This window comes from Megalobrama amblycephala, linkage group LG24 (genome assembly GCF_018812025.1).
Source record: "Megalobrama amblycephala isolate DHTTF-2021 linkage group LG24, ASM1881202v1, whole genome shotgun sequence".
Taxonomy (NCBI): Eukaryota; Metazoa; Chordata; class Actinopteri; order Cypriniformes; family Xenocyprididae; genus Megalobrama; species Megalobrama amblycephala.
Genome location: NC_063067.1, coordinates 21,550,566 through 21,565,230, shown reverse-complemented (window position 1 = coordinate 21,565,230; position 14,665 = coordinate 21,550,566). Strand labels below are relative to the sequence as shown.

The 14,665-nt window shown below is 38.8% G+C and overlaps 1 protein-coding gene across 2 annotated transcripts; it reads right to left on the bottom strand.

Moving 5' to 3' along the window:
- Positions 1-456: 456 nt before the first annotated feature.
- On the bottom strand, positions 457-7,516 carry LOC125259596 (PPARGC1 and ESRR induced regulator, muscle 1). Of its 2 annotated transcripts, XM_048177325.1 has the most exons (5): positions 7,390-7,516; positions 6,544-6,613; positions 2,354-5,872; positions 1,537-1,650; positions 457-1,265 (listed from the first exon to the last, which is right to left on the bottom strand). In XM_048177325.1, the coding sequence occupies exons 3-5, from the start codon at positions 5,838-5,840 to the stop codon at positions 1,159-1,161; spliced, it is 3,708 nt and encodes a 1,235-aa protein (XP_048033282.1). In that variant the 5' UTR covers positions 5,841-5,872; positions 6,544-6,613; positions 7,390-7,516; the 3' UTR covers positions 457-1,158. The 2 variants fall into 2 exon arrangements, with proteins under 2 accessions (XP_048033282.1, XP_048033281.1); XM_048177324.1 differs by lacking the exon at positions 6,544-6,613.
- Between the last annotated feature and the right edge of the window lie 7,149 nt (positions 7,517-14,665).

Below are 14,665 nucleotides of genomic sequence, written 5' to 3'. Positions count from 1 at the left end.
CTCCTTTATTCTGTCATATTATGTAGAACGTTTAATTTCAGTGACAAATGCTTTAAAAACGTCCTTCAACTGTGTGTTGGAAATTTTGAATTTGAATTATGAACATCTGTCAGCGTGGCCTATATTAGTGTCATCAAAGACCATGGAAAGGGACTTTGGTGACCTTTCCCTCAGGGTTCTGGTGCCATCTGCTGGTCACATTTAGAAGTACTTAACTGAAATGCCTCAATAGCAAATTTTCTTAACTTTCTCCAGAACCTTTAGAACACATCTCAGTTTCTATTTCTATTGCACAAAAAGTGTAATGTATGTTATTCCCCTCAGTTATAACAAATGTAACAGTTATCAGGTTTTCTGGTACAATCATAGTACAATTGGTTGTTCATTCCCCTCTTGTGGCCAAAATAAGTATTACTATTAACATACAAGGGTACTGACAAATAAAACCATTTAACCTTTTTTAAATGCTTTCAAATAAACATTTATTTTAGATACAACAGACATAAAATGAATTTCCTACATTACATTTAAAATGGGTGACATTTAAAGAAATCAATGCTTTCAGATCTGAAGTGACGTCATCACATGGGTATATGACTTAATGTTAATATGGTCTATAAATACACCAAAATAATTTGGCCCAGCAAAAATTCCAGTATCTCAGTAGCATCACAATACATAAACTGACTATTTGTGCTTAGACATTAGCTTATTTACTTACATTACTTGCTTAGACACACGTCCATCTTCATCATAACATTTCCATAAGCATCTCAATATCAAATATTAATCAACATCTCACTGCTCTCATCACAACGCACAACAGCATTCACTGCGAACAGCGAATCCACAATATCTCTGATAAAGGGCTTTGGTCATTTCATTAACAATCTACCTTTTTCAATGTTGGATATGCAGATTACTGAAATGTTTATACACGAAAGATACATATTATAAACACTACTGCCACTGGTCTGAAGTCAAAGTCATCTATTGTGTATCAAGTTTATCAACTGAGTTCATCAGCAATTAAACCACATGAGAATATTATTCATAATAACATGTACTGAGAATGATGGAAAATGTTTGACGTTCATCATCACCCTTTTGGATTACATGGAAAAAGGTAGATGTGACTGAAATCAGATCCTGGAGGAGTTATGCTGGCTCTATCTGACGCAAAGAAGTTTTTCCAGAGACCTCCTCCCTCTTGTGTCTGCGCAGGTATCGTATTGCCGAGAGCGCACTGATGTTCGCAAGAAGAGCTGAACAATAAAAAAGCAGATATGTGTCATTATGGACTATTATGAATTGCATTGCTTAATTAACTTTTTTCTCAGTTTGTTGTGAGGCAAAGCTTTCTACCAAGGCAAGTGGCTTAACTTTTTCTTCTGTAAAGAAAATAAAATCCTAAGTAAACACTGTCAAAACACAACTGAACGACTAAAGTAATGGCTCACTTGAAAGACTTTGAGAATTTAAGCAATTTATGTCAAAATAATAAGAAGTATATTCATGAAACAAATATATATATACCAGCTTTCCAGGTGTCTGCTCCTGAACCTGTCGATTTCAGCACCCACGAGGCAAAAGCGATACACACCAAGCACATGTCTGCCTGTTTAAGAGGCAAGAATGGGGCATCCAACCCTAAAAAAGAGGCATTAAGAATCAGAACAACAGGGCAGCATCACTTAATGATCAACCAAAATAAATTCTATTTTAATATATTTTTAAAACAGTCATGTAGCTTAATATTTTTGCGGAAACCATGATATATTTTTTCAGGATCCCTTTGATGAATAGCAAGTTCAACAGAACAGCATTTATTTGAAATAGAAATCTTTTTTAACAATGTAAAAGTCCTACTTTTGTTCAATTTAATGTATCTTTGCTGAGTATAGGCAGAATTGACGTTGAACAATAATCAATGACTATATCACAAATGACTGTATAAGTGGCCTGATGTTCCTGGAGTTCTCTCTATTTTTACTTGAACTTCAAAGTGAAACATGTTCATAAATTCTGGCACACTGCAGATTTGAGAAGCTGCCAAGCAGGAGTGTAGAAAGATTCGCACGTACAACCATTCCACCGGCCCGGGCATGGCACTACATGTGACTAGATACTCTCAGTCAGCAGATATTGACAGAAAAGGGGTGAGAGTTGACTAACATATGACTAACATAAATTATTTCCAGAAACTGTAGAGATACCAATGTATTCTCTGATTTTAGGGTCTCTTATGGCTGATAAAGTTTAAAGGGAACAAATAAACCCTATTGAGAATTAGTACTAGTGTTCAATTTCCAGTTTCAGTGTGTGCAGAACAATGTGTGGTAGAAGTTCTTACTTGGATCAGCAACAACTGTCTGCATCTCCATACACTTCTTCTGTTGCTCAGCCAATTGCTGGAAGATGCTGTTCTCCAGGGTGAGAAGCAAGGAATCTGGGAAAGGGCTCCCATCAGGGCCCAAAGCATTAATAGGTTGAATGATTCCTTTGGGAAATGTCTTTACAGGGACAAGTTCCCCGGAACATTTATCATCTTCAGGGATGGTAAAACCTGTGCGTCGAACTCTTCTAAGTGAAAGAGGGTTTGTCCAGAGGAAGTCACTCTGATCTTCAGAAAAGAAGTGCTCATACATGTCAACAGGATCATGATTGGGAGACTTATGGTCATACCGTGTCACTACCTTGATAACCGTGTTCTCATTCTCATCATCTTCGTCCGAATTCCCAGGGGAATCTGGGAAGAAATAGTCATATGCCTCTGGGAACTGAAGGTTTCTGTTAGCTGAGCGGGAGCAGGAGAAAATGGGAACCATTTTATCTCCACTTGACTCTTCCACAATTGGATAAATAAAGCTTCCAGCATCAAACTCTGAGAAGAAATGTTCATACATCTCAGGAAGAGAAGTTCCTGTTCCATCAAGGTGTGACGCAGCTATGTTGTCTGCACGAGACGCACAACGTTCAGGTTCATCCTCACCGAACAGATACTGGATTATTTCAGAAAATGTGACACCACTGGTTTCTACTTCCTCTTCATCATCCGACAAGCTCTTTGAACCTGAAGTGTTCACATGGTAAAAAGGATCGATAAAATCATCTACCTCTGAATAGATTGAATGCATAGAGGCATTTCTGAGTATTTGCCTGATTGGTTGAGCATCTAGAGCTTGCAGGTTCTGCACGCTAATGTTCTTACACATTTTTCTGAAACATTGTTGAGCATTAGCCGTGTAGAGATGTTCAGGAAGAGTGGTTTCCGAACTTATGAACACCATTTCGTCACCCACAACCACTGGATCTGGATCATTCTCCCACATCACTCCACAAGAGCTAGGGATCTCACACGACTCGTCCTCTTGCTTTGAAGAAAATGGGGTTTGAAGCTGTGCAAGGTCTTCGTCCAGATCAGATATGTAAGACATATCTCCACTTAAGCGGTCCGGCTTGGAGTCGTCAGGTTGTGTAAAGTAACCAGAGTCTCCAGCATCTGTAGTGTCCACGATGATACCATCCTCCAGCTGGGTCAAAACGCTGGTGTGCTGGGTGTTACCAATTTGCCTTATACGCAATATGTCATTGATGGTTAGTTTCTCCATTTCATTCCAGAAGGATGAGATGGCATACACAGGGCATGGAAGATGATCTGCAGCATCAAGAGAAACACTCGGAAGATCTTTGGCTCCACATTTCGACTCAGCTGAGGAAGTGTACTTTATTTCAGCAAGTGTATTATGAGACAACTCTGAAACATCTTGTGTAGGACCACTTATGTGTTCACTAGATCTGGTGGACTTGCCACAAAATAGTTGTTCTTCACTGGCTGAAACATCAACCTCATTAGCACTGATGTCTCTCTTACTGTCTGATTCATCTGAATTCCCTGGCTTTATGGGTGAGGCATTCACAATTAATGCTTCACTAGTCTTATTTCTGCTTTGGATATGACTTTCATCTGTTCTATGATAAATATTTTCAGACATATGTCTCTCCGTCTTTGCATCTGTCTCATTTATAGCTATATTCGTGTTTATTTCAATGACTTGAGGGGTCGAATTGCTTTGATATTCTGAAATGTTCATTTGAATACATAATTTCTGCTTTTGAGGGGCATCCTGTGAAAAAGTAAATCTTTCTGGACCACTTCCATCCAAGCAAGTTTCTGCTCCATCCATGTTCTTGGTTAAAGACAAGCTGCTTTCTTTGGAGTCTGAAATTTCTACCTTATTCCTTTTGCTTGTCATGGTTTGTTCCTTTTTAAATCCTGAACAGTCAGTCTCATTTCCTAAACAGGATAAATCTTTGTCCTCAGTCAGTTTAAAAGAGACTACAGAGGAAGGAGGCTCTGTTGAATCAGCAGCAATGGAAATGTTAGGAGATAATAAGGATTTCCTCTGATATCCTGCATCAGAATTATCATTTAGAGGTGTTGATAAGGTCTCTCTAATACTGGTCCAGGTCTCTAAGTGTAAAGAAGGATTAAATTTAACCATATTTAATCCACTTTCTTGTAAATTCAGAACTTTATCTATCCTGGGTAATGGGGGAATATCTGTTTTCAATTGTCCATTGTTTACAAGAGACATGTCATGCATGCTTTTGGACATAGTATTAAAGCTTGTGTTTACAACTTCAGGCTTTGAAGGTATGGTGCCGAAATTACTGGTAAAAGATACTGGCAAACTTTTTGAAGACTTAAAATCAGCTGAAGCCTCCAAGTCAAACAAGTTTCTAGGCTGTAAAAGATCAGTATTTTGTGTCGTTTTAATTCTTTGAAGTGATATGTGCTCTGTCTCCCAGACATTTGCCGGAAGGTTATTCATCTCTTCCCTCTGAATGAATCTCTCTTCCTCAGATTCACTTTGATGGATGTGGATCTGAGCCTCATATCCTGGTTCTACTGGTTCGATACCAATTCTCTTCTTCTTCCTCCTCTTTCTCCTGAGATTGGAAGGTGACACTGGGATCTGACAGATTGCAGAATCTTTAGAGTCAAAACTGTTTCTGGTATCCGGCTGAGCAATAATTTGTCTTGCTGGATTTGGGTCTGTCATATCTTTCCTATTAACTGTTACCATTTTCTCTTTGTCAGGTGGCTTTGTTTCAGGTTTCAGCTCTAAGTCTTTGCTGAGATCACCACATCTTCCCTGCTGCTTATCTTTCATTCTTACTGTAATTAGGGGAGTTGACAATGACTTCCCTCCAATGAGTAGCTCAGTGTTAGACTTTGATGCATCTTCTTGTGCATTAGCGGATTCAGACTTTGTAGCTCTTTCTGAGGCTATATCACCCCAGGTATTAACCACACCCTGCTTAACAATTTCACCTATAAGACTGGCCTCATTTCTGCCAGATGGACCAGTATCTACAGACAGAATATCCTGCTTATCAATCAAACCCTCCAGATGGCCTGTCTCCTCACTTCCCCAATTGACAACGTGGCTTTGTTTCAAGGGCTGTTCGTTTTCTGTGACACTTTTTAACTGCTCAAAGAACAGATTGACAGTCTGAAGGTGCAAGTCTTCCTCACTGCCAGAGAGAACCTGCTCTGGACTACGTATTCCATACTTGCTGAGGTAATTATACACAGGTGAGCCCTCACAGTCTGGCGGGCCATCAATCTGAAGGTCTGGATCAGGCTTTGTGGATGCTGTGTCCACAGCCGGGGTCCTGTCTAGAAAGTGGCAGCCCATCTCATCAATGTCACTCATACCAGAGTCCTCTCGGCTGGCAAGCACTGGAGAGAGCAGGTCACAGTCCTCACACTCCTGAAAAAAACAGTCCCAGTCTTTGTCGGAGATGTGCACGCTGTATTCAAAGTCATCCATCGTGAAGGAATGATACACAGACGGTTCTGAATCTACAATTGAAACATTAATCAATCAGTGACATGAATAAATAGTCTGTCTAAGCAATTACACAAAAATATGGATATATTTGAAAATGCAAAAAGTGGATGTTTTTATTGCCATCACGGGAATGGCACAACCACTATGAACTGACAGGTAATTAAAAGCACACTATGTAAATTTCCGCCGCTAGAGGTCGCTTATTCAAAACACAAGCGTAGCTTGGTGACGCCTTGATTTCGCGGAATCATGGGAGGTGTTGTCTTTACGTCTACAGCCGGTGGAAAAGAATCGGGATGGGGCAGAAATCATGTACATGGATGAGATTATTAATGTTACTGTAGTATGAAGCAGAGCAGGGCCGAGTGATGTGTGAGCAGAAACGGAGCGATTGCTAATGAGAGACGAGCACAACACGTCTCAAGAGCAGCAGAACTTTTATTATGTCGCAGTCGCCACTTACGCTTCTTCCGGTCAAGCGTATATGGGGTAAAGCAGCGCTGTTTTATCATATTAGATACATTTGTGTGTTGAAAGTTGTTATAATGCTACTCTGCGTTCGCTTGGTGGCTACTATGAGACACTTAATGCACACTGCATTAAGCTAGATCGGTATTAGACATGGTAAAACATGGTACTCGCTGTAAATCAAGAAAATGAGACTTAACACAACAAGACTTACAGTGTTGAGCTATATAACATGATTAGTTTTCTGTCGATGAATGTATCCATCCAAACAGTTGCTCACCTGTCTAATAAAACACATAATATATTAAAGCATCTTTGGTGTTTCCATGGTTTCTACAAAATAAAACCGGAAACCGAGGGTAATGCGGTTATAGGTGATAGGTGATGCAAAAAATTGCTTATTTCGCTGGATTTAAACATTCTTGGAAACATTTGGGATAATGTTAGTACACAGGTCAACAAAATATATAACATTGTTCTAGTGGTTTTTGGATATTTTAATCCAAAAATCGAACATATTGTGCCTAATATCTATAGTCTTCTGATAAACTAGGACTATATGTGCTGCAACCACAAATTGTGATACAAAATCTTTTAAATCAAATTTACACAATACAATTACAAAAGTTGTCAAGGGATTGTGGTAATTAATTACTATCTAACTAATATATATTTGTAAGTTGCATTAATGCATTACAAGAATCTCCATAGGTTTGCATCAGGAAAAAAATCTCATTATAGTCAAATTAAAAAAATGAAAGGAAATTCAATCTGTTATCTGCATGGGCTCAGATGAAATCAGAATTGATTCATTGAAAATCAGAAAATACAAAAACAAAAGAAAATGTAGAAATTATACAGGGTAAATTAATGTTAATTAATCACTATCAATCATTCATGTACTCAATCACAACTCTTTGAAAAAAAAACTGCTTTCCCTTTTTTTTTTTTTATTCCAAGTATGCAGAGTCCACTGCATTCTTTCACATTTAGATTTTTCTTTAGTGTGCACACTATGATAAAACTACTACTAAACTTAAAACAGAAATGTGTACAGTACCTGTCAAATGGTGTGAAAGTACAGACGTCCCAGAGTAGTTAGCCTTTCACACCACTTCAGTAGTTTGAGGCATAGTGAATGCCCTTTGAAGTGTGTCCTTCTGAGTAAGAGAGGAACACCACAGGCCCTATGATTTGTTATAAATAGAACAGTGTTACACATCACGTAATACACGTAGTATGCTCTCTCTCTCTTTGACACCTTCCACCAGCCACCTAAACAAATATGTACACCATGAACATCATAGCTACTTGGCTGGCTCTGATAGAAAATCTACAGTATATATTACTATTGTATTCAGCCCTGAAAAAGTCACAACAGAATCTATCAGAAGAATAACTGGTCATGAAAACCATGCCTCAGTTGCAGAAAAAAAAATACACATTAGCAACAAAATGTTAATGTGAGGTTTGGCAGCTTTAGGTTGAATATGAGTTTATTTTTAGAGAATTTGTTTTGTAATTTGTACACATTTTTTATAATCTATCTTAATAATTGTAATTATATTGCAATAATACAATAAAATAATCAAATATATGTATATAAAATGTAAAGTTTGGTTCCATTTTATATTAGGTGGCCTTACTATGTACTTACATTTAAATTAATCATTGCACTTATTACAATGTTTATTTGTTTATTTGTTTATTTAAAAAGGTGAAAGGTGTTATTTAATTACACTATTGACCCATTCCTTACACCTTAAAGGTGCAGTATGTAGGATTTCTGTCCGCTAGAGGTCGCTAGAGGCCTATTCAAAACAAAGGCGTAGTTTGATTACGCCAAAATTGAGCGGGGAATCTTGGGACATGTGGTCTTCACCTCAACAGACGGTGCAAAAGAATAGGGATAGGACTCGGGAAGAAATCATATTCATGGATGTGATTATTAACGTTACTGTAGTATGAAGCAGAGCAGGACCGAGTGTTGTGGGAGCTGAATGAGGCCGCTGAAGCGACTGCGCAACACACGCCTCACGAGCAGCAGAACTTTTATTATGCCACAGTCGCCGACGCCGCTTCCGCTTTTCCGGTCATGAGTATGAGGGTAACACAGCTCTGTTTATCATATTAGATACATTTTAGTGTGTTGAAAATTATGTTATAACGTTACTCTGTGCGTTCGCTCGGTGGCTGCTGTGAGACACTTGTTACACACTGCAGTAAGCTAGATCGATTTTAGAATATCATATTAAATGCTGGATGGCTTGTGTTGATAAATGGCATGCAATTCATTTTAAAACGTATTGTATGATGGAGAAAACTCTGTATTACTGAAAATAAAGCTGCATCTGATTTTGCTATGTTAGCTACTTGACAAAATAGTGTTTTTCTCTGAGGCATGGTACTCGCAAAAAAGACTAAACAATAAGACTAAACGTGTTGAGCTATATAACAACAATTAGTTTTCTGTCAATAAATATATCAAAACAGTTGTTCCCTTGTCTATTAAAACGTGTAACATATTAAAGCGTCTTTGGTGTTTCCATGGTTTCCACAAAATAAAACCGGAAACCGAGGGTTAACGCAGGTATGACGCAATTGACAGGCGACTCCTCACATGTCCCGGAGCCTTGGTTAAAATTGCAATTTTCTCACGATTTACAAATAGTTGGAAACATTTGGGATATTATAAGTACTCAAGTGAACAAAATATATAACACTGGCTTAGTGGTTTTTGGATATTTTACTGCAAAAATCTTACATATTGCACATTTAACCCAACCTTAAACCTACCCATAACACCAAACCTGTCCCTAACCGTACCCGTATCCCACCTCAATAGCAGCAAAGGTTTTTTTCAATACAATATGAACACAATAAGTACATTGTACTTATTTTTGATGTAAGTACATAGTAGTTAAAGGGTTAGTTCACCCAAAAATGAAAATTCTGTCATTAATTACTCACCCTCATGTCGTCCACACCCGTAAGACCTTCATTCATTTTCAGAACACATATTAAGATATTTTTGATGAAATCCAAAATATGACTCTGACTCCTCAATAGACAGCACTTTAACCTCGACTTTCAAGGTCCAGAAAGGTACTAAAGACATTGTTAAAATAATCAACATGACTGCAGGGGTTCAACCTTAATTTTATGAAGTGACGAGAATACTTTTTTGCACAAAAATAAGGACTGTATTCCACAATATCTTCTCTTCTGTGTCATTCTTGTACGCTGTTTACGTCCAGCACGTTCAGGTTCTACATCAGAATGCTGACTTATTACTGGCCGGCTCCTGCATCAGCATCACACACACGCGTTGTGCTGCTCACATAAACAGCGTCGGCAAATACTGAGCCCGCGTTCTGATGTAGAACCTGGAAGCACTGGACGTAAACAGCGTACAAGAATGACACAGAAGTGAAGATGTTGTTGAATAAAGTCATTATTTTTGTTTTGCGTTAAGGTTGAACCACAGCAGTCACATCAACTTAAGTTTTCTTAGTTTTAATGATGTCTTTAATGATGTACCTTTCTGGACCTTGAAAGTGCTGTCTATTGAGGAGTCAGAGAGCTCTCGGATTTCATCAAAAATATCTTAATTTGTGTTCCGAAGATGGACGAAGGTCTTACAGGTGTGGAATGACATGAAGGTGAGTAATTTTTGGGTGAACTAACCCTTTAAGGCCACCTAATATAAAGTGGGACCTATAAATAAAATTGCTTATATATCTTACAATACTGTAGTAGGGTATAGGCTGTTATTTCATGTTAGTTTCCAATGACATCCAATTTGGTAACTACATTTTTGGTATAGGTTTAGTGAGGAAGCCAAAGGATTGTATTGCTTGCAGTCAAAAAGATTCCATCAGCTGACTGACACTGTGGAGGACTCTCAAACTGGAGGTCATATGATTGTGTCTGTTGCCAGCTTTCTGCTGTGATATCATGTGTGTATGCAGGGTCTTCTTTCCCACTGCTTAGAAACAAGTAATAGCAAATGCCACTCAAGGTATTAATGTCATAGTCAGAACACATTCACATTTTGATCATTTGACCCTGCCGTGATGGTCTGACTCCTCACCAGTGCTTAAAACATGTGCTGCATATTTTACAAGGACAGTACAGAAAAAGACACTAGGAAACCAGATCATGCTTTTAAACAAATCCATCAAGAAGTAACATTTTACAATGACTTCTATTTGAGCAAATAACGTGAATGGAAGACGTTTGGGACGACCAGAACCCTTCCTAGAGCTGGCCGTCTAGCCAAACTGAGCTATCGGGGGAGAAGAGCCTTGGTGAGAGAAGAACCCAAAGATCACTGTGGCTGAGCTCCAGAGATGCAGTCGGGAGTCAACCATCACTGCAGCCCTCCACCAGTCGGGGCTTTATGGCAGAGTGGCCCGACGGAAGCCTCTCCTCAGTGCAAGACACATGAAAGCCCGCATGGAGTTTGCTAAAAAACACCTGAAGTCTCCAAGATGGTGAGAAATAAGATTCTCTGGTCTGATGAGACCAAGATAGAACTTTTTGGCCTTAATTCTAAGCGGTATGTGTGGAGAAAAGCAGGCCCTGCTCATCACCTGTCCAATACAGTCCCAACAGTGAAGCATGGTGGTGGCAGCATCATGCTGTGGGGGTGTTTTTCAGCTGCAGGGACAGGACGACTGGTTGCAATCGAGGGAAAGATGAATGCGGCCAAGTACAGGGATATCCTGGACGAAAACCTTCTCCAGAGTGCTCAGGACCTCAGACTGGGCTGAAGGTTTACCTTCCAACAAGACAATGACCCTAAGCACACAGCTAAAATAACGAAAGAGTGGCTTCACAACAACTCTGTGACTTTTCTTGAATGGCCCAGCCAAAGCCCTGACTTAAACCCAATTGAGCATCTCTGGAGAGACCTAAAAACGGCTGTCCACCAACGTTTACCATCCAACCTGACAGAACTGGAGAGGATCTGCAAGGAGGAATGGCAGAGGATCCCCAAATCCAGGTGTTAAAAACTTGTTGCATCTTTCCCAAAAAGACTCATGGCTGTATTAGATCAAAAGGGTGCTTCTACTAAATACTGAGCAAAGGGTCTGAATACTTAGGACCATGTGATATTTTAGTTAAATAAATCTGCAAAAATGTCAACAATTCTGTGTTTTTCTGTCACTATGGGGTGCTGTGTGTACATTAATGAGGAAAAAAAATGAACTTAAATGATTTTAGCAAATGGCTGCAATATAACAAAGAGTGAAAAATTTAAGGATGTCTGAATACTTACACTATATCATCTGTACAAAATTGCTCACGTTGACTCCTATGCAGCCCAAGGCTGTATATGGCAAATAGGGTCCGAAGTCATGTTTAGAGACATCAAGATTATAAATGTAGACAGTAGGATTAACTAATCTGCCCATTTTGCAAAGTGCTATTAAGTCATTATGATATTAAGATAACAGATCTCTCATTATCTCATTATCTACACAGACCCAAGCGGTGTCTCATGACTTCTGCTCTTCCTTCCTTCACAAAAAGTCTGCACAAACCCGACAGACAGTCAACGAACAAATTGAAGCACAGTTTTATCATTATTTTACATGTTATATTGCAAAAATTAGATGTGAGAACCAAAGACTATGCATCAAATAACAAGTTAGTAATGCTCTAAGTCCCTTTTCTTTCACAGAAGGAATGTTATTTAAGTCTTTTTTTTTTAAGTGAGAAGTTTGCTTGACATTCAGACCAACAAAACCCACTTTACATTCACTCTTTTAATTATTCATGACCTTTATACATTTGATTCTGGCTTCTGTGGGAAAACATTCCAATTAACCAACCACAGACTGGGCATGCTGCCCAGCGAGGTCCTACACTATCAATTCATCTGAGCTTTACTGAGACAGAGGGGGGAAAGCCTTGTCTTGTGAGTTTACTGTACCTGGGGCGGTGGGCTGTCTGAACGCGGGTGGGATTCTGTTTTCATCAACAGGATTAAGCTCAATAAATCCGTTTCTGGGATTAAGATTGGGATCTGTTTGGACTACTTAGCAGTGGCTAATACAGTGGTGTTTCTTCTCTAATTGTATTGCTGTTTCAGCTGCAACTATTCATCGCCTGACTTTTCAATCCCTTGTAAATAGAAACACCCAGGTCAAGTGACCTGGGTTTTTCAACAAAGCATGGCATGGCATCTCCTTCAGTTATGCATGTGACAAAAAATAAAAAAAGGAATTAAATTCATGCTTGTCTGTTCTGGAAGCTTTGTCAGTTGTGTCATTGTTGCAAAAAAATGTTAAGAGTCTTGAGTTTAAATGAAGTAGCTTTACATGGGCATCAACTTGGTTTGTGTCTCCGATACCTATAGTTTCCTGAAAAACTACAAATCCTCATCTAGGATTTGAACACAGGACCCCTTCATGTAATGCCATTTTTCAGTGGTTCATGTTCAGTGGTACCTTCGCAATGTAAAAATGGCTATTTAAGACACTTAAATATTGTTAAAATCAATAAAACTAAGCATTACATCTCTGCATACAAGGTCTAAATCAGCCTTTTTTACTCCAATTAACATTCGAAGGCCCTGATATCAGGGGTTAGACAATGAAACTGAAACACTGGCCAATATAGTATTATAGGTTTCATTCCTATATATTCTTTGGTAATCTTCACTAATTTTACATTCCATCAGTAAGAGCAGAGTGTAAAGTTTGAATTATCAGAGCAATAGCACAGCTGTACATAAAATATTGCAATCCACACAACATAATGGGAGACATATCAGAGATCAAAAGAGGACAAATTGTTGGTGCGCATCTCGATGGCTCATCTGTGACCAGGACAGCAAGTCCTTTGTGGTGTGTTGAGAGATATGGTATCCAGGGTAATGTTGGCCTAACCCCACGCAGCAGGACAAACCACATCCAATAGGAGTAACTGTCAATGCAAGAGGAAGCTGTCTGAAAGGGATGTCCAGGTACTAACCCGGATTGTATCCAAAAAACATAAAACCACAGCTGCCCAACTCATTGTTAAATGCGCACCTCAACTCTCCTGTTTCCACCAAAACTGTTGGTCGGTAACTCCACAGAGTCAATATTCATGGTCAGGCTGCTATAGCCAAACCTTTGGCTCCATTGCCAAATGTCAATTTCATTGGCGCCAACAGAGCAAATCTTGGGTTGTGGACAGTGTGAAACATTGCTCTCTGATGAGTCCACCTTCACTGTCTTTCCCACATCCGTGAGAGTTACAGTTTGGAGAAGCCCCAAAGAAGCTTAACACCTGAACTGTTGCATGCCCAGAGTGATGGTTTGGGCTGTAATATCATGGCATTCCCTACTGTGCTTGATGGTTGTGTCACTGCCAAGGACTAATGAACCATTCTGGAGGACCATGTGCACTTAATGGTTCAAACATTGTACCCTGAAGGGGGTGTATCAGCATGACAATGCACCAATACACACAGCAAGACTTGTGAAAGAATGGTTTGATGAACATAAAAGTAAAATTAAACATCTCCTATGACCTGCACATTCACCGTATCTAAATATTTTTTAGCCACTTTGGGGTATTTTAGAGGAGCAAGTCAGAAAACGTTTTCCTCCACAGCATCACATAGTGACCTGGCCTCTGATCTGGAAGAGGAATGGCTCAAAATCCTTCTGGCTACTGTGAAGGATATTTATCTGTCATTCCTAAGACAAATTGATGCTCTATTGGCCACACCATACTAATAAATTATTGTAGTCTAAACCATGGTGATTCAGTTTCATTGTCCAATTATATATATGTACATAAGCTGATGCTCTGCTATTTCTGTTGTAATAAAAATAAATAAGCTCAAAAATATGATGTCAGTTTAATATTGTCATCAAGTGTTTTAGCATTTTAATTGAGATTATGTTAATATAACAAAATTTAAATATTTTTAAGAATTGGGTCCCCCTGGAAGTTTGCCGAGGCCCCCTGGTTGAGAGCCACAGGTCTAAAACGAACCTTTTGTCCTACCTGCCAAAAGTGGAAGAATTGTAATCATTAGATCTTACCAATCATTACAGTCTATTTTAATAATTTCTATTAAAAATATATGTACTTTTGTCTCTGTGATAACAGAATTGCCAGATGGAATTTAGAGTTGTTTGTAATCTAAATTCACAAATCAGTACTGACAAAACATATTACTAAATATTTCATGTAATTATAGTCTATGTTTTACCAGTGACAGATTACTTTTAGATTAGGCCTACTAATTAATTTTAAAATCATGAGATACTCAGAACTAAGTAACCGCATAAAGGAAAGATGGCAGCCTCTAGTTGTGCTGCACTTTCAGG